At 36.4% G+C, this 23,114-nt stretch overlaps 4 protein-coding genes across 7 annotated transcripts in view; 1 reads left to right on the top strand and 3 right to left on the bottom strand.

Annotated features, from left to right (window-relative positions):
- The window catches only part of LOC132193373 (patched domain-containing protein 3), a 29,646-nt gene extending 26,053 nt beyond the window's left edge, over positions 1-3,593 (bottom strand). Inside the window, exons 1-3 of one of the 2 annotated variants that reach the window (XM_059614004.1) lie at positions 3,344-3,593; positions 2,462-2,596; positions 1,549-1,924 (exon numbers count right to left, since the gene is read on the bottom strand). In XM_059614004.1, the coding sequence (XP_059469987.1) occupies positions 1,549-1,551 (3 nt within the window). In that variant the 5' untranslated portion in view covers positions 1,552-1,924; positions 2,462-2,596; positions 3,344-3,593. The remainder of the gene's footprint in view (positions 1-1,548; positions 1,925-2,461; positions 2,597-3,343) is intronic. The other variant, XM_059614005.1, reaches the window with a different exon arrangement.
- A 6,588-nt stretch (positions 3,594-10,181) lies between these two features.
- LOC132193513 (eukaryotic translation initiation factor 5A) lies at positions 10,182-13,175 on the bottom strand. Its single transcript, XM_059614231.1, has 5 exons — positions 13,054-13,175; positions 12,284-12,425; positions 12,060-12,227; positions 11,857-11,991; positions 10,182-11,775 (listed from the first exon to the last, which is right to left on the bottom strand). Exons 2-5 carry the CDS (start codon positions 12,398-12,400, stop codon positions 11,704-11,706), a joined length of 492 nt encoding a protein of 163 aa, XP_059470214.1. The 5' UTR covers positions 12,401-12,425; positions 13,054-13,175; the 3' UTR covers positions 10,182-11,703.
- An 847-nt stretch (positions 13,176-14,022) lies between these two features.
- On the bottom strand, positions 14,023-19,383 carry LOC132193462 (uncharacterized). Its single transcript, XM_059614163.1, has 4 exons — positions 18,867-19,383; positions 15,025-15,193; positions 14,757-14,861; positions 14,023-14,604 (listed from the first exon to the last, which is right to left on the bottom strand). Exons 1-4 carry the CDS (start codon positions 18,912-18,914, stop codon positions 14,318-14,320), a joined length of 609 nt encoding a protein of 202 aa, XP_059470146.1. The 5' UTR covers positions 18,915-19,383; the 3' UTR covers positions 14,023-14,317.
- A 192-nt stretch (positions 19,384-19,575) lies between these two features.
- Positions 19,576-22,825, top strand: LOC132193428 (uncharacterized). 3 transcript variants are annotated; one of them, XM_059614086.1, is made up of 10 exons: positions 19,576-19,732; positions 20,319-20,429; positions 20,590-20,831; positions 20,899-20,952; positions 21,042-21,581; positions 21,643-21,784; positions 21,841-21,974; positions 22,030-22,195; positions 22,250-22,328; positions 22,395-22,824. In XM_059614086.1, exons 2-10 carry the CDS (start codon positions 20,348-20,350, stop codon positions 22,501-22,503), a joined length of 1,548 nt encoding a protein of 515 aa, XP_059470069.1. In that variant the 5' UTR covers positions 19,576-19,732; positions 20,319-20,347; the 3' UTR covers positions 22,504-22,824. The 3 variants fall into 3 exon arrangements, with proteins under 3 accessions (XP_059470069.1, XP_059470070.1, XP_059470071.1); XM_059614087.1 differs by having other exon boundaries at positions 19,648-19,706; positions 22,395-22,825; XM_059614088.1 differs by lacking the exon at positions 19,576-19,732 and adding an exon at positions 19,815-19,925 and having other exon boundaries at positions 22,395-22,825.
- The last annotated feature ends 289 nt before the right edge of the window (positions 22,826-23,114 follow it).

The raw sequence follows: 23,114 nt of genomic DNA, 5'->3' as shown, positions 1-23,114 counted from the left end.
ACATTCCAAAAAGAATTAATATATTGCACTTTGTAATATACGTTTAAAATTATAAAATTAAATTCTCAATCAAATCTTTTGGTTAAATAATTAAAATTATATGATATTTAATTGACAGAGGAGTTATAATAGGAGTGTCAAAAATTAGAATTCCACATCAATCACAAATGCACCTCCGAAGAAAATATCTACATGTGAAAAAGATCAGTTCGATTGCGGCACTTGGCGCGCAATACAATCTAATCGTGTCATCGCCTATGGTGGAAGGAAGTGTCTATTAATTACCTCGCTTAATTTCTGTGTCACCGTCACACAACAGGTGAGCGACACCAACTTGCCAGAATTAAGCAACTTCTTCAGCTACTGTTAATAGCGGGTCGTCGGGGCCCAAGATCAAATTTTGTACGAAAAATAATGCGGCGAGAGATGGATAAAAACGAGTATTACAGTTACTCTCTCTCTCTCTCTCTCTCCGCCGGGCGAGCTCGCGCGCCCTGATGAGAGAGCATTTCCTGATCTTGAGATGGTCACGGTGCTGATCAAAGCAGCAGCACTACTGCCCCACAATGGGCGCGCACCAGACCAACTCTCAAGGCTGAACCGCTCGGCTTTTGTTTTAATTTTGGGCCTGAAATGATTGTTATTGTTGCTCCAAATTGATTAGCCTGCGGACAGATATTCTGCGAAAAATTTTCACTCCCTTTTGATGTAATAAAAAATTTTGACTGCTGCATACTAATTGAGGCAAACAACAAACAGACTTGCTAATTTTCAGAGGATGTTGTAAATTTTTAAGTGCCGGTATTTATTTATAAACAAGTATTCCATAATTGCAAGGATATGGTAAGATGAAACTTCAAATTTTGTCGAGCGATAAACTTTAATAAATTTTGGAAATTTCTTGCATAATTTTAACTTTTAGAAATTACAACTTGCATTGAGAAAGCTTGTTAATCTACTTAAATTTTTAATTTCTTTAGTGTTCAACAGGTTTATTAAAGAGAATTAGAATGGCTCCTTAGACCGCAAAAGTGAAATTAGTTGACATGTGCTTCTTTTTAGAAGTATTTTTTTTTTTTTTTTTTTTTTTTTAATAAAGTGTTTTAGCAAAATAATTGTGTTTTTGTCCAACATTTCAATATTTCTCTCTCTTTCTATGTAAAATTTGTGTAACATGTTGGAAAAATTAATAACAATAAAAATAAAATAAGTTTTCTTTTTTACTTGGTTTTTTTTTAGGAAGATTGCAGATAAATAAGAGTTAATAAATTCACTGACGTTTTTTCTCTAAAAGTGTGCAAACAGGTAAGAAAAACATTCCTTTGAATAAACCAACAATATTCGCAGAGGAAACTTAATTAATTAAAAAGAAAACCGCATTCTATCACACACTCGATCATTACGCGATCGGTTTGCAACAGGTGGACAGAAATATAAATTGATATAAGGTATATTTTTCCCTTTCTGTGTGTCATTGAGAGGCTGCAATAAATGGATCAAGGCGCGAAAGCCGGAGATGAAACATCAGAGATCGAAGGTTTGACTCACCATTGCTGATTTGTGTTTGTTTGTTGGTCTCGGTGAGAATAGAAAATTCGAATTTATTCGCTAAAGGCAGATGGAGATTATCTGCATAAATCTTCGCCTTTGGTTAATCCAATAACTGGGCCGACGAACTGATCACTGCCAGGGTATCCATGGCTAGCGCTGAGACATTGATCGTTGATGATCTCGGCAGCGGAGCGCGGACGTGCCTCCAACGCGAACTGAGTACAAACTGAGACTGAGACTGGAGAAGGGAGCGCTCAAGAAAGAAAGAAAGACACACACGCGGAACCACCACTGCGCCGGCACCAGGCCTCTCCAATATTCAATAGAGCAGCAGGCCTTTCATTCAATGTCTAAATAGGAGCGCTCGGCCCGGCTGGAAAAAGTTCAAAAAGGGCCTGAATTAGTGTCTAGAAAGTTCTTAGAAGTCTTTGAGGATCGTTAATCAAACTCAAAATAAATAGAAATTATTAAGGTTAATAAAATTGGTTTTCCTCTTTAATCGAATTTATGGTAATTTAAGTAATTACAACATTTTTTAATTAGTTTTATTCCGTGGAACATTAAAGAGTTTATTAATAAATACGTAAACGGCCCCGATTTTAATATTATAACGATGGATTTTTTAATTGAAATTTTCAAATCCTACTCATAAGAATCGAAATTATAGAATTTTTAACAATTCCTATTGCTTTTTTTTCAAGATTATACTGTACAATTTGGGCAAATGAACAACAATAATAATAAGAAGCCATTTTTACGTTATTTGAAAGCCTTGTGCGTTTGGGAAACATTTAGAATTCATCAATAATTGCGTAATTTTTTATATACAGTTAAATCCAATTTTAATTATTTTCTTTAAATGCAAAGAATAAATTTATAAATTAAATTATTTTTATAATTATATTATTACCTTAAAATATCTCCGCAAAATGCATTTGACTCTGATATGAAATCCCGAAAAATAGGCACAACTAAAGCGTCCAGCTGTGTGTAGGTGGCATTGAAAGCGCGAGCTTTTCCGGAAATGTATAGCCACGGAAGTGCTCTGCTGAAATGAGAGCGAAGTTTGATACCATAGGTTTCAGGGCAAAAATTGCGCTGGACTAGCCCGCTAGTTAATTAAACCCAAAAAATATTCTAGATTGCTTTTTATTTAAATATTTATTTTTTGATGTTTTGGAGGAATATTTTTATTGCATATGATAGATTTTTATATAATTGAATGGAAAAGAAAATTTCACACATTTTCATGTTACTTTGATTTACAGCATATAATATGTAACAATTATTAATATTCATAATTTTGAAATGTTTTTTTTTTAATTATTGTGAAATTGAGAATCACATACGTAGTGTACTAAAGTGGAAAATTGTTGTTATTATATAATAAGAATATTTCAAAATTTTCTAAAAATTAGTTTTATAAATTAAGTAGCCAAAAATATGAACAATTTAATTTATAAATTTTCCTTCACTTAATCCTTTAAAACTTAATAAAAACATATTAAATGTAAATAGATAAAGAGCTCATTTATTTATATATTTCTGTATATTTACGTGTAAAATATATTTTTAGTTATACATAAAATGAATTCAACGACTGGTTTCAAATACTCTAAAATTAATTTTAAAAGTAAATTATTCCTTGATAATTTGAAAGCAAACACTGCAGAATCCGTTTTGTAAATTAATTACTGACTGGGACTGAAAATCGCCGGGTACAATAATAGCATCCGTATGCGTAAGAGCAAATTTCCAGCCATTAAATCCCGCAGGCAAATCGTTCACTTACAGCACAATAACCCACGTCGGCTTTCTTCCTCAAAACCAAACATTGCGAGCCGGATTCATTCAAATCTAACGACGTCGTTCATGCACGTCATCGTCAACACAAAATCGGCCGCGCGCGCGAGAGAAAGTGAAAATTGGCCGTTTGCATAGGGCAGACGCAGACGCGCGGGTCAAACGCAGCATCCATTCTCGAAGAACCCAGCAAGTGTGAGGCTCCGGGTCGGCCTACATCAGTTTGCGTTGTCGATAATGCAGTCCGCGGCGCTTCACACAATTATATATTGCCGGGGCGTTCCACATTGAACGAAGAAAACTCGCGGACTGGCCAAAAGATAGAGAAACTGAAAAAAACAAGAAAGACACTCTGCTCCGGTATTGCTCCACATCGGTAGAGAGAGAGTACCCTATTTTCGTGCAACTTGTTTGATTTTATTCGAATTCAAGCGTTGCATTCTTGAATCGGAGCCAGAGAGCACAAGACGCGCTGAGTGCTCTGGCAAAAGTGTTTTCGAGTGAAATCACAATAATTATTTTAGTGTCATTGGGAAAGTTGAGTTGCCTTACTTTTCCAGATCTAGTTCCGACTTTTTACTTTAAACCACACAAGAAATATGTATTAAAGAATAAAAGTATTTTTCCTTTGTAATTATGTTATATAATAATGTGCTTCGATTTGGTCCGTGGAAAGACTATTTTCCCCAAAAAAAGGCTTTTTAGAAGTTAAAAAGGTGCAGGTTTGAAGCAAAAAATTATCAAAAGAGTATTTTTTTAAAGTCATTTTTCCATTCTACATATAAAATTAAGGATGTTTGTATATCAATTTTCCCTCTTCAAATGTATCAAAAAGCAATAATAATTATTTAAAGTAGGCAAATCACTGAAATTCTTAAGTCTTAAAAAAAAACAGTAATAAATGCTTGAAATTTTCAAATTAAGGTAAACACCATTGTCAAACAGTTAACAACTGTATTAAAATAAAAATAAATGTTTAAAAAGTATTAAATAGCCCTGAACATTGAAACAAAGCCTTAAAACAGACCACATAGATCTCAAAATAAGCAATTTTGAAGGAAAAAGTAAAAATAACTTTTTTCACACACATATTAGTTCAGAATGAATGGGATATTAAAAAATACACAATTGTCATAATGAATACTATAAAGGGAATTAAATGCATCGAAAAATAAAACGTTTCAACCAGTTTAGTCCCAACAATTAAAATAACAATTTGAAGAATTGACAAACAAACCTTGGTTCTACTTTAGCGAAAGGCCGCAAATCAAAACAAAATTTATTCGCAGAATCAATCAACTTTGACCCTTATAAGAGGAAGCAACTCATTTTAAATTCTAGTTTTTGTTTGCAAAAATATCTTAAAAAATTTCTGCAATGGGAGATTTTGCAATCAGATAATGAATGGCAGCACGTGTGCTGACTCCAAGTTCAATCTCTTGCACCTCTACCCGTGTCAAAAACAAACAGCGCATATAAATCGCCTTGGTCGGTCTGCGCGCTGCGGCCGCCCTGCAGGCTCGCGTTCATTGAGAGCGCGGCGTCCCTTGACCTGAATTTGATTTCCCATTATAGAGCAAAATCCACTCGACAGCCACTCATTTGCAGCACAACATTGTCCATTTAAAGATAGAAATATATTTATTTATTCTGCATAATTATATCTATGACATCTTCCGATTTCTTTTGGTCAGACTCAGATTTAATTTGGGTTTTGTATTGTAATTATTATCAGCTGTTATTTATTATATAATTTTTATCTTCTTTTGTAAAACGATAAATTCAAATTATTTGTTTTATTTATTTTGAAAAATTATTTATTCAATTATTTTATAATATATTTCAATACAAGCTCTATGATGATTTAAAATCATAGTTAATAAATTTACTAAAACCCTTTTATTTGCTTACTTTTCTTTTTTTTTAAATTGTAAATAAAATTGTTTTTTCATAGTAAACTAATTGATTTAAAAAATTATAAAAAATCTGATTCATTACACAATTTTTCTAAGGTTGGTTTTGTTCAGAAAAATTCCTTTGTACAGCCGAAAATTACGCAAATATCTCCAGACGGCTCTTATCACCGGCATTCGTGGAATTTTTCCTGTCGAGACTGATGTCGGCGGTCGGCATTTTCAATGAAAATCGCCCAAAAATGAATGGTACTGTCTTTTTATCGTTGGGAGTTTCCAGCGAAGGGTCGACCAAGGTGCGCCTTTTCTCTGATCTAGTAAAGCTTAGCGGCGCGGCTTTGTCTGCCGCTAATGAGGGTCACATTGCATGTTTTCGACCCACACCCTGAACAAAATAATCCCTTTACCAGGGAATCCCTGGTTCTTTCTTGTTTGTTCCAATTCTCTCTGGATGCATCTGTTCATTAGTGTGACACGCTCACTATGAGGAATGCTCTTAAGTTTTATCAGTTCAGTTCTTGTATATAATTAATAATTATATTAATTATTATTTATTTTATAAGAATCAAAGTTGAAGACAAACTATACTCCAACGGGAAACATGGCATTGGATCTTTTAAGTCACATCACTCTTATTTTATGTTTTTATATTAGCAAGTAGACTTTCCCCTTAAAAGATTTAAAAATTAGAATAATAATTTATACAAACGAGAGTAATATTGTTGACTGTAAGTCAAGTAAATGCCTAATTAATCTTATGGAAATATTAAATTTGAGATATATTTATATGATAAAAATTCCGAGAGCAATTAAATGATACTCTAAATCAATACAAGTATTAATTAAAATAAATTCTAGTGCAGTATTACTGAGTTAGTGTAATTATCATAAAACCGCTACTCCAGTTACTGCACGTACGCAAGAGTTCAAAAGGAAGAATAGTAATGCCGAAGGTTAAGTTTCAAAATTTAAATTCGCGGGTTAAAAAAAACGATTCGCAGCACCGCGGTCAGCAACAGGCCAGCTATCATGAGATTACATTGCTTTCGGAATAACTGGCTTAGCAGCTTTTCTGAGTGAGTCAGTGACGTTTCTCTCTCGTAAAAAGTGATTTAAGAGGAAAAACGTGTCCCGGTGCACACAGCAAAAGAGCTGAGTGGACAAATAAAGTTTTGAAAACTCTTCAACAAAATCTAAAATTCATCCATCCGCATTATATCAGAAAAGCCAGAAAAGGAGTCAAGTAGTTTTTGTTGGCAAAGCCTTTGGTAGTTGCAGGCAGACTTTTATTTTCAACGATTCAACGTTCGGTTCTTCCCAATAAATATTTTTCTGTCAATGACAAGTTTTGCAAAAATTTGAACTTCGCATACAAATAATTTTGTCTTATTATGCGATGATAAAATAATAAAATAATAACTATAATAAATAAACTTGCGCATAATTATTTTACTCCCATTTTAGGAAGAAAACCTTTTTAGGCGAAAGTTCAAATTTAAGAGAATTACATAATTATGATATTCAAGTTGCATTTCTTCTAAGGCTTTTTCTTGCAAAATATTTTTCATTTTATTATTTATCTTTTTATACAAAAGCAATTGATTATTAAATTAATTAATTTTTTATAACATATTAATTTTTTGGTATACATTACTATTATATCTCCACGTTATTATCAGATTTTTTTAATTTTTTCAATATTTAAATTATGAAAAAGAAATAATTAACATCATAATTATTTTGAACATACAACAAGAGTGATCACCAAGTGTTCTTAAATTTACACAAACTTAAAATAATTTTATTATAATTCTATAGCAAATAATAAAGATAATTTTAAGTTAAAAATTCCTCCGTGAAACCTGGTATTAACGTCAGAACCTAATTCCGTGTTCTTTAATGGTCTAAAATAACTCCTGATGCACCGATAATGGCAGTTGTGATTAATGCATTTACGCATAGAAAGTGCAGCTTAAGCCACGAGTCTCGTCATTATCCTGGTCGCCCCCAACCTTCTACCAAAATATGCAAGGCATTATTTTGTGTATACCTTTTCAGGTTCCGGGAGCAACAAAAAAACGTGAAAATCTCTCCCCTTTCCAATTGCTACCCGGATCTAATAAAAAAGAGGCACGCGTTGAACCCCGGCCGCTTTCAAATAATTCCCAACCAGGATCTTCCCTTCATCCCTTTTTTACTCAGGTGTGCATAACACGATGTTTATTTTAATGGGCCGTGTTGCGTGGAAAATATAAAAGAGTGAAAAGGGTAATTTGGGTCGCCGAGGACACGCTGCTTTATTTTGGAGTTGTCTGATTTATGGATTTCGTCAGGGAAAAATCCCGCTGGAGAAGAAAGAGTCGCGCGTGGTGCGTTTTACTGCGCGCCGCCGCGTATTACGATTTTGTCTCGATGCGTGGGCTCATCATCCGCGCTCTGTGCCAATTTAACTATGTCAAGGTTGCGTTTGACAAAAGCCAAGATCGCAGCAATTTGTTCGGAAACCGTAAATCTTGATATACCGTATCACCCTGTTATGTCACAGACTTTTAATTCTAACAAGGGGAACTGTAGCGGGAAATAAAAATTAAAACACCAAATAAGCAGGCAAATAGTTTTGCCGAGATCCGTCTCGATTATAATTTTTAGCACAAAAATATTGTAATTAAGTAAATTAATATTAATTTTATTATTTAATTGTCTTAAATGGCTCTTAAAAGATTGTGAGTGAATTTATTTGATCTTCTTTGATGGGTATTATCGGGTATTATATTGTCATATAGAAAAAAATATTGTTCTCTCATTGAAAAAAGGGTTAAAATTTACACTGATTTACATTATTTATTTTGTTTGTGTGTTTTTCTTCTTCCAAATTTTGTAATATCCATAAATGAGGGACACATCTTGATGTCCGCACAGATTGCCTTGGTGTAAGCCAATTAATATACTTCATTATCCACTTAATTCATTAACCTAGCCCAAATACAAAACATGCTTTTTCTTAGGAAATGCGTGACTCAAAAACCCACCGAGGAAAAGTCAGTTAAATTATACCGCACGATAAATCAACCCTTAAAAATTTAAATTTATTTATCCGATTTATTACATTTTTTATCTGAGTGATAAAATGTAGTGGTCAGCCAGCGTTTTAAGAGGCTAGGGAATAAAAACTAGGATTTTGAATTTGACGAATAAAAAGTTAAAATATATAATTTTTATTTCCAAGGTATAGAAAAAAGTAAAAATACCTTAAATTAGAAAAAGCAAATTTGTAATAAATCTGAAATAGCCAAATTAATTTGAAATAAATAAGCTGATTTAAGATAAAGAAAAAAAAGCCAAATTGAGATAAATTTGAAAAAAGCAAACTAATGGTAAATCAGAAATAGATAATTTAAGATAAATCAGAAAAAGTCAATATGAAATAAATCTGCTAAAGCTAAATTAAGTTGAAAAAGAATAAGCCCATGTAAGATAAATAAGAAAAAAACAAATTAAGCTAAATAAAAAAGCCTGATCGAGTAAAATTTAAAAAAGCGAAAAATTTAAAAAAGGCTAATTGAGTTGATTTTCTTTTTCTTTCATTTTCTTTGATAGATCTATCAAAGTTGAGTCGTATAGTTATTGTTTAGGAAATAAAAATCTAAAGTAAAAGCGTGAAATTTGAAAATTAATTCACCCGGTTACTTTTAATCAAAGCCCACATGGTGGGGTGTCGCACTATTAAAAGTGCCGCGCGCTGCGGGAGTCCAATTTGTCAAAATGATTAAGGCCAAGTTCAAGCTGGTGCAATTCAATTGTGAATTGCAATGCACTGCTTAATGACACATGATATATTGCTTGCAGACATTTCGGATTCCGAGCCCATTCATTTAAAATGAGGCCGATTATTAAGAGACACTCCTGCGGTCATTAGCAAAAAAAGTATACATCATTGCGATTATAAATAAAAAATTGTCACAAACGTTACAGTTGGAGATGGTAGAGTCTGCGGTGATTTTTATACCCTGTGCCCACGGCTATGATTTCACTTTCAGTCTCATCGTCAGACAATCCATGGTACACAAGAGGAAGCTGCGCGCACCATAAGCAAAAATTTGCTGCGATATCTTTTCCGCGCTCCAGTGGAATTTCTCCGACCTGCGCCACCTGTTTGTTGCCAATATGCGATGAGAACGCACCTTTCTTGAATAATATAGAGATTTAATTCCTTCTTTTTTTTATTTCAAAACAAGATATAAGACAGGTAATAATATATTCAAATTTATTTTCCTTATTAATGTTTTTCTTATTTCGTAAACTATTTGTCTTTTAAAATCAAAAATATCTTAAAAAAATTTAAAATTATCATTTGATTTATTGAAATTTCCAAAATACGGATAAAGGAATTATAAAATTGAACACGATTGATCAGTTTTCTGTTTAAATATTTTCTTCAATTTTAAAAATTGCATTGTAAAAAAAATAATTGTGCAATCTCGGGCTGAGTCAATAGACGTTCTCTGGATATCAATCATTTTAGCTGCGACTTGGCTGTCGCATTACTTTGCCACTTCGAGAGCTGCATACAAATAAATTGAATAGTGTAGCTAGGCACCTGTTGGTTGTCCGCAGCAAATGAAAGTGAAAGTCAATGCACCGCGCGCGTTACACGATTAAATATGACGCTAGCTTGCATGAATTGAAATGCATTCAGCAAAAAGAGGTGCGTTGAATGCAATAATAAATATTGACCGGAGAAATTCGCGACTCCGTCAGGTGCTGCAACTCTCCAAGGTTTTACGCAATCATCGCAAAATTAGTTTAAAATTGTAATGGGAAATAATGCAGTAATGCTATATTCAAGGCCCTTCCGCTAGTTTGTAAAAAATAGCCTCACAAAAAGGGAGTGAATATAAAAGACCTAGTGACTGATTTCGTTAACCGAAAATGTGTTTTTATTAAATCGCTGAATTAAAGTTTGTACGTGTTAGTCATCTCGATTGCATATTTGGCGGCGATTCCAAAATGAAAATATTTAAAACATATACAATTTTGGTATAAGAATTTCAGTTTTTCGAAATTCTTTGATTATTTATGGCTGACGAATATTTTTATGCTTATGCTCAAAATAGCTTCATACACCTCTCTCTGATCCAATGATATCCATTATTAATTGCATTTTTTTTACCGCTCGACGCTTTATTATTCCTGATTGAAGATCAAAAAGCATCGGTTATAAAAAATTCAACATAGAATCAACTTTTTTCACGTCTGCAATCAGACTCCAAGAGACATCTTGTGCCAAATATCATAAATTACTAAACAATTCAATTGAATTTCGCATCAATTCATTCTACGTCTGCATGGCTGTCAATGAGATCAAAATTTTCACAACCACTGTTACAGATTTCATTAGAAAATTTGACATTTTGAAAGCGATTTTACAAGAATTTTCTCATCGCAGCAGCACATGGAAGTAATAATTTTTTTAATCGGAATCACTATTAGCTACGGTGTTTGATAGTGTAATAATGAAACATTATTTGGGAATGATTACTGATTTTATTATAACTGTTATTATCCCACTTCTTTGCTGCTTATGTTGAAAACATGGTTCATCATCATATGGCAATAAAATCAATGTCATGAACCCATCTGTAGTACAATATTGCTCTTTTGCAAAAAGACAAATCAAACCAAGCCGATTGCATTTTATTCTTCCTTAATTACCATCAGGGGCGTTTTTGTAAATGCAGGATTTTTTTAAAGAAAAAAATTGTGTAGAGAAAACCCTTAACACAAAAAAATAGAAAAATAATAACAGGTGGTTGTGAAACAAATAGGTAATTGCTGCGATTTGGCCATCTTGCTCCGAGTTAAGTCGTTTTTCGTTCCGATTGACTAAGGTGGGGGGAAAGAGTCAGACCAGCTGGGGTAACAACTACAACAGCTTAACACCTCGTCACCATAATTTTAAATCCATTTATGCATCATTTTGATTAATCTTTTAAAAAAATAACCGCCTGGCAGGAGCAAGTGGTGCATAAAAGAAGATCAGGAGGAGTGAATGAATGAATGTGTGTTTTAAAGTGAAAAGGGCTGGATGGAAAAGAACTTATTTAATCATTGTGCTGCAAATGAATCGATACGAATAATAATTATTTAACTCAAGGCCGAGAGATAGGAGAAGCCGTTAAACAAGAGGCTCGTAGCCGCCTCTGATCAGTAGTTAAGCCATAGAAAGGGGAGCAAAATACGATTTTTTCCGAGTTAGATTGTGATGAGGAGAGCCAAAAGCACTTCTTCTTTCAGGGCCACGTCAGTGTTTGCTGTCTCTTTATTTCAACGATAGGTGGTAATTTTTAGATTGTTATAAAAGTGTGACCGGCAGTCGTATGCAATCGGCCGACAAACTTCCTTTTTGGCTCTCTCCCCTGTCTTTGCTGGAGGACGCTTATTTCTCCAGGGCAGTGTTGGTCTTGAGAGCAATCACGCACTCCTCACCGCAAGCCTTGAGAACAGTGCACTGAAATGACAGACACACGTTTAATACTTTATCTCGAGATAAGATTATGTGTGTTCAGGTGGCAACACTTGTTCAACTCACGAGCAAATCCTTGCCAGAGTCAAAGTCGGAGCGAAGGGTTTCGCCAAGGTCTCCGTCAGGAACCTTCAGGTCCTCACGCAAGTCTCCGTTGTCAGCCATCAGAGTTAGATATCCATCATCGGAAATATCTGTCAGCTGGAAACGAATAAATAAAATCGGTTTAAAATATGATTGAATTAAAAAAATGAGGAGAAAATCCAAACCTGGTAGTCCTCTCTCTTGACGAAAGGCACATCCATGTTGTGGGTAGAGGGGCAGATATCTTCATACTTCTTGCTAGAGAAAATGTCGATGCCGATCATGTGAACCTTAGCATGTCCGTGCTTGCCGGTCTTCGATGTGGACATTTCAACAATTTTGCACGGGCGACTCTGCGGATAGGAAAAATTTTAACCATTTGCAAGAATTTTGAATTGATATGATTTACCTTGAGCATAACAAAACCGTTTTTGCGGAGGGCAGAGCATTGCATGGGGTAGGTCTGGGAGGCACCGGAATCTCCGGTTTCGAACTGAGTATCATCCAGTGGGGCTGTGTCTGCCATTGTAGATTAAGGTGTTTTAACCAGTCTGAAATCAGAAATAAATTCATTAGAAAAATTTGCATAAAAACAATGTTGTGGATCCACATGTGGCGCAAAGTGTATCCCTGACTGGATAATTTGACACTTTTTCTAAGTCTTCCCTCGCGTTTGTCAACAAAACGCGTCGGTGCCTGCACGCAGAAACAAAGCGCTTCAATTAGCGCGTAGCAGGTGCTCCGGCAGCCGCCGACTGACAAGTCATCGAGGAAAACACGGACTCAAGCAGGGCACGGCGCCGTATACACAAGCGTATGGGCGTCGCTGCCCGCCCCAGTCCGACGCTCCTCCGGGCGTCCCGTCAGCCGGAAGGATCCGGGACGGAAGGAAAATGTCTGCATCAACTCCGGGACGACGTTTCGGACACTCCGGCGACGGGAAAAGCGGCCGTCGAGCGAAAAAGAAAGTCAACATGGCGGGAAATGTGCCCTCGTGTGGAGTCGTCAACACGACGACCGGTTTATTCGCTTTTCCACTGCAAAAATCCGCCGTGGACGCGTAACGGCGGCTGCGGAAGTGCGTTCCGGCGTCCGAAAACCGTCCGGCGGGCCCCGAGTGCGGCAATGCGTGCGGCAAAAGGGCGAAAACCGGGCAAATAGGTGGAAAAGCATACTCACATGTGGCCAAAATGGGAACTCAGGCAAGAAGAGTCATTGCGCAAGCGCACCACGTTTCCGTTTTCCATTTCGGCAAAAATCGCCAAGAAGTGACGCATGAATCGCGCAAGCCGCCGTTTCACGCGCACGACCATAGGTGGCACTTCAGACCAGCCAAGAATTTTTTTCGTCACTGTTTTCTTCTGGTTTTCTTTGCCTCTCCTATAAAGCTCGCGCAGTCCACTTTACTTTTTCGTGTAAAGCAGGTTGCCTAAGTTGCACTCTGGAGTGCATCACAATGATTGCTCAATTTGATAAAAATGAATGAGTTTACTTAATGAAGATGGGAAGTACGTTAAATTCATAAGATCAGTGGAACGCTTAAAAAGCCTTACAAAAAAAGCTTAAAAGCCAACAAATTTTCCATAAGAAATCTAAAAGTTTCTTATAATTTATAATTGTTTCTTGTCTTTTACGAATATGAAAAATAAAATTTTGAATTTGTATTATTTAATATTCCAATTTTATAGAACAATAAAGCGCGATTCAGCAGTCCTGGACGGATCACATGTAAAATCTATTTACACTTTTGGCTTTATATTTACAAATAATTTCAGAGGATAATAATCTCTGACCGCGCTTGGATTGTAATAAAAATTGTTAATTTTTTCGCTATCTTATTGTCTTTCTGCCGTTTCAATTTTACTATCTTATTACCAACCTTATTACTCTTTATAAGGAAAGGAAGTTGAAAAATTTTGAAATAATACCGCGTAAAATTTACTACCTGACCTAAAGAATATTAAATAAGTAAAAAAATACAGTCAAATTAAGTTAAAGGAAATTTGGAACTAATCTTGTGATTACCGTTTCAACGGAATGCTCAAAATATATTGGTCATCAACAAGTGTATTAACACAGCAGATTAATTCTTAGGTAGAAATCATTTCTGGCAAGTCAAATACTTCTTCACAAAAAAAAATCATGCAGTTACATTCAATTTGTGCATTTTTATTGATATATCACACATCATCAATCATATAAGTTCTCCTTTCTATATTAACATTCCAATCATTAAAGATGTTCCACATTTTCAAATTAAAATAATTTCTTAAACTTGTTTGACTTGGGAATTAATAACACACAAAATGAACTAAAATGCCGGACTGGTCAAAGATTGCAGCATTAAAAAATGAAATATTAACATAGTGAAATAAAATATGGTTAAGCAGAAGTCGGTTCCAAACTGTCAATAAAAATAATCAAAAAACCGAAAAATTTGAACCTAATAATGCATGTTAAAGTTGTCCACCTTAACATCACAATTGTGAAGAACAACCCCCCTGCCTGGTGTGGCCGTGCGAAAATGCAAAATGCGAGGAGGGACAAATCCACCTTGACGTCTGCTTGCACCTTGAGTGGGGGTTGAAAATTGCAGTGGTAAAGTGTCCCTTGCAAATGTGCTATTCAACAACCCAGAAGCCTTCAGCGTTTTGTGACGAAGTCTTCGTCCTTGATGGTTCCTACCCTTCTTACGTTTCTTTTGGATCATTGAGTTAGCCAAGGAGGTGGCTGCGGACGAAAGTTGAATAATATGTAGCGTAACTTGTTTAAGAAGGAAAATTATTTATAAAAATTTGAAAATTAAAGTTTAGGTCTCTTTAGTAACACAAATCATTATAAATATTGTAATTCCATAATAAAAGTCAGTTACAATTACAAACCTGTGTCTTGTGGATAACTTATGAGAGGTTCTTTGCTCCTGTTTTCCGCCACAAAAGATTCCAGCTCCTCTTCGTCCAAATCATCATCTGAGGAAAAATTCGATCCTGAAAACAAAAAACCATTGAAGCCATTTTCACCTATTAAAATCATTATGCAAGATATGATAAGTGTTATAAAAAAAATATGTATGAATCAAAATTAAAAAAAAAGACAGGCAGAAAAATGTATTATAATATCATGATTAAATTATGTTACAACTATTCTCACCACTTATTGGAGGCAGCTCGGAGGCACTTTGCTCAGTCAATAAAGGAGGTGATGTTGATGAAATGTCTGTTGATGGAGAGACAGAAGAAGCTTCCAGAGGAGAGACCGTAGGAGTTTTCAAACCACAAAGGACAGAGCTAGGAAGACGACTAAGAACAACGACTAGTTTCTGCAAATAGAAAAAAATAAAAAATTTAACACCAAAAATATGAATCTCAAAAAATGGCAGACTGGGATTATAATGAATTAAGTTTTCAGGGTGACGTATCGTTTGAAGTTTCAAAAAGCAATACAAAAGGAGAACAATAAAACTGCTATAAGAAAACAGTTTAATTGTCGGGCAAGTAAATTATCATGAACAAAATTTGATATAGAAAAATAGATTTTGATAGAAATATCCCCTTAATAGCATAGAAAAAATTCTCAGATGTTTTACATCAATAATGGAAGAAACTGGGAAGAAACCGCACTGAAACGGCGCCTTCTCAGCGCAGCCCCAGTCAAGGATTTAATTAATATACAAATTTTCTACAATTTAGCTAATTTAGAATTCCGAGAATGACAATCTTTCTCAATTTCAACTCAAAAGACTTTTGACAAAAGTAAATGAAATGCCCTGGACACACACCTATTCGGCGTAGCCCCGGCCACGGTTTTAATTTAATTTTATTTCTCGTTTGCAACTCAAAAAAAGAACCGCCCTGGACACACACCTATACGGCGTAGCCCCGGCCACGGTTTTAATTAAATTTTATTTCTCGTGTGCAACTCAAAAAAAGAACCGCCCTGGACACACACCTATACGGCGTAGCCCCGGCCACGGTTTTAATTAATTTTTATTTTTCGTGTGCAACTCAAAAAAAGAACCGCCCTGGACACACACCTATACGGCGTAGCCCCGGCCACGGTTTTAATTAAATTTTATTTCTCGTTTGCAACTCAAAAAAAGAACCGCCCTGGACACACACCTATACGGCGTAGCCCCGGCCACGGTTTTAATTAAATTTTATTTCTCGTTTTCAATCAAAAAAAGAACCGCCCTGGACACACACCTATACGGCGTAGCCCCGGCCACGGTTTTAATTAAATTTTATTTCTCGTTTTCAATCAAAAAAAGAACCGCCCTGGACACACACCTATACGGCGTAGCCCCGGCCACGGTTTTAATTAAATTTTATTTCTCGTTTTCAATCAAAAAAAGAACCGCCCTGGACACACACCTATACGGCGTAGCCCCGGCCACGGTTTTAATTAATTTTTATTTCTCGTGTGCAACTCAAAAAAAGAACCGCCCTGGACACACACCTATACGGCGTAGCCCCGGCCACGGTTTTAATTAAATTTTATTTCTCGTTTTCAATCAAAAAAAGAACCGCCCTGGACACACACCTATACGGCGTAGCCCCGGCCACGGTTTTAATTAAATTTAATTTCTCGTTTTCAACTCAAAAAAAGAACCGCCCTGGACACACACCTATACGGCGTAGCCCCGGCCACGGTTTTAATTAAATTTTATTTCTCGTTTTCAATCAAAAAAAGAACCGCCCTGGACACACACCTATACGGCGTAGCCCCGGCCACGGTTTTAATTAAATTTAATTTCTCGTTTTCAACTCAAAAAAAGAACCGCCCTGGACACACACCTATACGGCGTAGCCCCGGCCACGGTTTTAATTAAATTTTATTTCTCGTGTGCAACTCAAAAAAAGAACCGCCCTGGACACACACCTATACGGCGTAGCCCCGGCCACGGTTTTAATTAAATTTTATTTCTCGTGTGCAACTCAAAAAAAGAACCGCCCTGGACACACACCTATACGGCGTAGCCCCGGCCACGGTTTTAATTATATTTAATTTCTCGTTTTCAATCAAAAAAAGAACCGCCCTGGACACACACCTATACGGCGTAGCCCCGGCCACGGTTTTAATTATATTTTATTTCTCGTTTTCAATCAAAAAAAGAACCGCCCTGGACACACACCTATACGGCGTAGCCCCGGCCACGGTTTTAATTAAATTTAATTTGTCGTTTTCAACTCAAAAAAAGAACCGCCCTGGACACACACCTATACGGCGTAGCCCCGGCCACGGTTTTTATTAAATTTAATTTGTCGTTTTCAACTCAAAAAAAGAACCGCCCTGGACACACACCTATACGGCGTAGCCCCGGCCACGGTTTTAATTAAATTTTATTTCTCGTTTTCAATCAAAAAAGAACCGCCCTGGACACACACCTATACGGCGTAGCCCCGGCCACGGTTTTAATTAAATTTAATTTCTCGTTTTCAATCAAAAAAAGAACCGCCCTGGACACACACCTATACGGCGTAGCCCCGGCCACGGTTTTAATTATATTTAATTTCTCGTTTTCAATCAAAAAAAGAACCGCCCTGGACACACACCTATACGGCGTAGCCCCGGCCACGGTTTTAATTAAATTTAATTTCTCGTTTTCAATCAAAAAAAGAACCGCCCTGGACACACACCTATACGGCGTAGCCCCGGCCACGGTTTTAATTATATTTAATTTCTCGTTTTCAATCAAAAAAAGAACCGTCCTGGACACACACCTATACGGCGTAGCCCCGGCCACGGTTTTAATTAAATTTAATTTCTCGTTTTCAATCAAAAAAAGAACCGCCCTGGACACACACCTATACGGCGTAGCCCCGGCCACGGTTTTAATTATATTTAATTTCTCGTTTTCAATCAAAAAAAGAACCGTCCTGGACACACACCTATACGGCGTAGCCCCGGCCACGGTTTTAATTAAATTTAATTTCTCGTTTTCAATCAAAAAAAGAACCGCCCTGGACACACACCTATACGGCGTAGCCCCGGCCACGGTTTTAATTAAATTTTATTTCTCGTTTTCAATCAAAAAAAGAACCGCCCTGGACACACACCTATACGGCGTAGCCCCGGCCATGGTTTTAATTAAATTTTATTTATTTTAAGTTTTAAATTAACTTTATTTAGTATTCTGATGACAAAATGCTTCCTCAATTTTAACTAAAACAATAAACGGCCCTGAACTCCCACCTTCTTGACGCATCCGGTGTCACGGTTTTAATTTATTTTATATTTTTTCTACATGAAGCAAATTATATCTTTCTCCTACATTAATTTTATGAAATCAATAAAATATTCATCTTTAAATTGCTCTTTATAATCTTTAGAAATTAATATTATTTGATATACATATAACTAGAATGGGTTTGGTTCTAAACTCCAAACTCTGTTAATGTGGTTTTCTTTCATAAATAGGGGATGGATTAGGAATGCGAACGAAAAGTGGAGAAAAGAGAATTGAGGCGCATTGGATGCCTGACGCGCAAAGTCCAAACGTATTCATTCTCGTGTGCGGCTGTTAGCGTAAGCGTACTGCCTCGAAAAGGACTTTTTTCACATCCAAGAGGAAGTAAAAGTAATGATTGACCTTGTGATGGGAGCAAAGAAGAAGCAAGAAGTACATCTGAGCCAAAATTTCTCTCCCAATGGAATAAAATGGCAGAGGGATTATCATTTCTGATGTAACAACGTGGATATAATTCCACTGGAATGTTCCGCGCACATTTAATTATTAACAATAAATATTAATTTCCATCCGCCGGTTGATTTTTCCGCTTAAAATTGTATAAGTGTGCATTAATAATTGCTCGTTTTCCTTTGTCAAATCCTCGTGCACACAATTTAAGCATAAGATTTAAAAATATAAATTTAAAACAATAATGCAGTAGATAATTTGCTTATTTTTCAGTCATAATCATGTTTGCAGGATAGGATCGAAGAGAAAAAAAATGACAATGTATGAATAAAATATACATAAACGTGATTTTTACCTTTTCAGCTTCGATGTTCATCATGGCAGGCAGACGAGGTTGGACCATTTCTCTCTCTAACCTCAAGTTGAGACTTCAGACTCAGAGGACGCGCGTCCCGCGGGACAGCGAGGAAACGACCGCGTCGGCAGCAATCGGACAAATCGACATCCGCACCAACCGCACGACTTCACGGCTCGACTCGTGTGTCGTCTCTGAACTCTGAGAAGTCGGCAGTCGGCGTTCGGCGTCGGCACTGCGGGGTCTGCGGGTGCGGGCAATCGGTGATCGCTGACGCAAGTGAACGCTCTAGCTTGGCGCTTGGCGGGCGATTCAGCTTTTCATTCCGCGTCAGTGGCGTCGGTGCTGAAATTCGAGCGAAATCGAGAAATGGATCATGGATCTCGACCAATCCACACCCGTTGCCCGTTGGCGTACCCAAGCGGCCCTGCTCTTCTGTAGTTTCTGTGCTGTCTGGACATGTCTGGTCATGATGACATGATCCAGCACGACGCACGACATCGCCGAGCAACCCAGCCAATTAGTACCGTCTTTCTCCGCTTGGATACTTCTTGTTAGGAATTGTAGAACCATGGGATACGAAGAAAGGCGGAGCCCGCCCATACCCACAATGTTAAACTGGTACAATATGTATGTAATCAAATGGGAGGTGGTGCCCCGCCCTTATTTGTATCCCATAGTTCTACTATCTCTACTGTGAGTGAGTGACGTGAGTCATGAGTGTACAGGCACGTACAATATTTCGCAGTTTTCGCACCAGATTCGTACAGTTGGCTCCACAGTCCACACCACAAGCTCCACTTCATTTGCTCAATTTGCTGCACAAACTTGTCAGTGTCGGTCGGTACAGCGTCACCCAACATTTGGTTCGTTTTGTCAAAAAATAGTAAACTTGCATACAATTATAAAGCAATTTTAACTGAGTGATTGATTAGAAATTGACGATTAATTGAGATAGAATACCGTAGAATACAGCAGACGCAGTCATTAGGACTTAATCCACATCCCTTGGCAAAATTCTCACCGCAGTTTTGCTTTCACTCGAACAATTACATACCTGTATGCTTTTATCCTGAGAGCGGTGCAAATTTATGTATTATTTATTCATAAATGATTTAATTGCGGATTTAATTATGTATATTATTCATGAATTTCTTCTTAAATGAGAATTAATTCCTACATTCAGATTTTTTTAGTTGATTTATCCCTAAATTTTTTTTGCCGTTTTTTGTGTGCCTCTTTATAAAGTCAAAGTTAATTATTCAACCATACTATTGTTTATTTTACTAATTACATATTACATACGTCGCATTGTAGTAATAAATGAAAATGATAATAACAAGGTGTTTAGTATAAAATCTTTAAAAATACTAAAGATGTTCCGGTAGCGTAGTCATTGCATGTTATCATATTAATATTTAATTTATTTAATTAATGAAACAATTTCATCAGATTTTTAGACAACACACCAGAACAGCACAATGGACGAGGAAAAAGTTGTGAAGATGATCCAGTCTTGCTTGATTTTGGACAAAAAATGCGTCACCACCAGGGAACTGACAAGTAATATAATAACACCCGTAATAATAACCCCGAGAAAAAAATATAATGAAGTTTAAACAATTTTACCTTAATGAGGAAATGAGGAGTATTGATTATAATTTTTGTAATCGATGGTTTCTTTGTATCTTGGACGGAATCAAAAGGATTTCTCTATTTGCAGGGCTGTTCAGGGACCAAGTTGGATCGTCAATCCCTTATGCCAGGCTTGGCTATCCTACCCTAGTCTCTTTCCTGAAAACCATTCCTGGTGTCCATAAGGCAGGAACAACTCCAGACGGAGACATTCTCTTAGGCTACGATGCCTCACATAGCAACATGGGGCACATTCAGGAATTGATCCAGCGCCAACAGGCCAAGAGAAAACCAGCTTCTGCCAAGTACTCTGTCAAGCGACCTATGCAAGTATGTTATATTTTTATAAAATTATTTTATTCAAGTTATTCAATTATTTTAATCTTCTATTCTTTAGGTTTCTCAGAGTCGCTTCCATTACTCTCAGTCTATGAGGTCTTATCATCAACAGGTATGTTATAATTTAAATATATATATTTTTTCTGGGGAATAAAATTTTAATATGACGACTATATTATAATAATTATTTAAACTTTATAGCAAATGTCTTTGCCCAAGTGGCCCAAACATCCATCTGTTGAGATGCATCGGCCAATTTCCTCTGCTCCTGATGCCAAGCAAAATTACTTTGCTACTGCTGGTCCCTCTCAACCTTCCCTGAGCAGTTTCCAGAACACCAACCTCCAGGTTGCCAAAGAGGAACCATTCTTTAAGCAACAAAAGCCATATGAAGAGTCTAAGCCAGCATCTGACGTACCCAAGAAAGCCTTGTATGAAAGTGGCCAAGGTGATAGGAAGTCAATTTCGTTCACCTCTGAACAAAAGGAGAATCTGTTTGCCAACTTGGATTTGCACAAGCAAATCAATTATTTGCACAAGCAATTCAATACTCAGAACAAGGTTACGAGTGGTTCTGAAAATGTGAACCCTGCATGTGGTTTCAAGCCAATAACAGACGTTGAAATGGATAACAATGCCAAGCTGAACATGAAAGATGCAGATGTTGTTGATAATGGAAGCTTTGGTAAAATGCTGAAGGAAACGCATGAAATTGCAAAGGACGATCCTGCTGCTGTTATGGTTATCTTGAAAAAAATTATGCTTAGACTTAAAAATTTTAATAAAAAAGTCACACTTAAAGGTTGAGGAACCCATTGTGAAACCACCAAAATCTCCAAGGACTGAAAATCCAATGATAAGAAACCATCAGTTGGTTGGTGACGACTTCCTGATGTACTTGGCCTTTAGGAACTTGAGGGGTGTCATGAGGAAGGGATTCCCAGGTCGAATTTTATTTAATATATACAGGGATTTTTTTACAACTGAATACATATTTCAGAGACAAATTCTCTTTACTGTGGATTTTGTTTCTCGGGAGCAACCACACAGAAAGCAATTCGCTACTTGCGAGACTTCAAGGACTTCATCTGGCACAAGAAAATTGTGATGCTTGGTCACATGGACATTTTGGAAGTTGGTTTTGAATCGAGGAATTCTCAACATGTTTTAATGCAAATTAAAACTTTAGGAGGGTTACAATTTTGAGAAGAGCAAGTACAACATGAGTGTGATCTTGGAAGACCTTTACTGGCGAGGAACCAAGACCAAAGTACTGACCTTGCCATTTTTGGACCATCACCCTGGTTCAGAGAAGCACATTCACGAGTGGAATAACTGGATTCGCACTCTGACTAGTAAATCAATTTTATTTATAATCCGAAAAGAAAATATAAATTTTTTCCCTATAGAGAAAGACTATGTTGAGGAAGTGCTTGATTTGGAGAAGGCAATTACCAGTGAATTGCCTATTCAGGACGTTTACAAAACGTAAAATTATATAAATTATATATTCTTTAAAATTTGATTTGTTTACAATGATGTAACATTTTTCAGTCACAGGCACTACCCCAGAGGAATGAATTTCACCATTGGAATGTGGTCTCATTCGACCAGAGCTTACATCCAAAAGTTTCTCCATGAAAATGCTGGAATTCGTTATTAATTAACGAATGTCTTCTAAAAAGACATGTTTAGTTCCATAGTTTCCATCACTCACCTAAGGTTGTGTGTTACTCTTATTTTATATTACATAGTTTCACCAAAAAGCATTGATTGAAATGGTGGGACTTAAATTTATGTAAACTATTACATATCATCCCATTCTTAATTTCTTTGGAAAGTTAATAATTTTCCAGACTGATTCTGTTCAAAAGCTTTATGTAGAAATGAAACATAAACATGCTAAAATGAGGAATAAATAATCTTTAGATACATTTACTCAGTTAAAAATAACTGATACAATTTGGATGGAAGTATACTGAAAATAAAAAAAGCATTTGATTGTAAAATTCGGTCTATTTAATAAATGGGTGATCCCTGGAGAAATGTGAGGTCAATTCACTAAGTGACAATTACAACTTGAACTTGCTCAAGACTCCTGTCAATGGCTGCTTCAAGGAGGGCTGCTTGCTAAAATTCTAAATTTCGTGTAATAAGAGAGTCACGCCTATTTCGCGCCATTATAATCAAACGTAAGCGAAGAAAGGCCAGAGCTCGTGTGATTGGCTTTGACACTAAAAGTGGGAGGAGGCTGAGCAAAAATAATAAACAGTG

Source organism: Neocloeon triangulifer, unplaced genomic scaffold (assembly GCF_031216515.1).
Source record: "Neocloeon triangulifer isolate White Clay Creek 2 clone unplaced genomic scaffold, ASM3121651v1 ptg000004l, whole genome shotgun sequence".
In the NCBI taxonomy this organism is placed as follows: domain Eukaryota; kingdom Metazoa; phylum Arthropoda; class Insecta; order Ephemeroptera; family Baetidae; genus Neocloeon; species Neocloeon triangulifer.
This window is presented reverse-complemented; position numbering and strand designations above follow the sequence as displayed.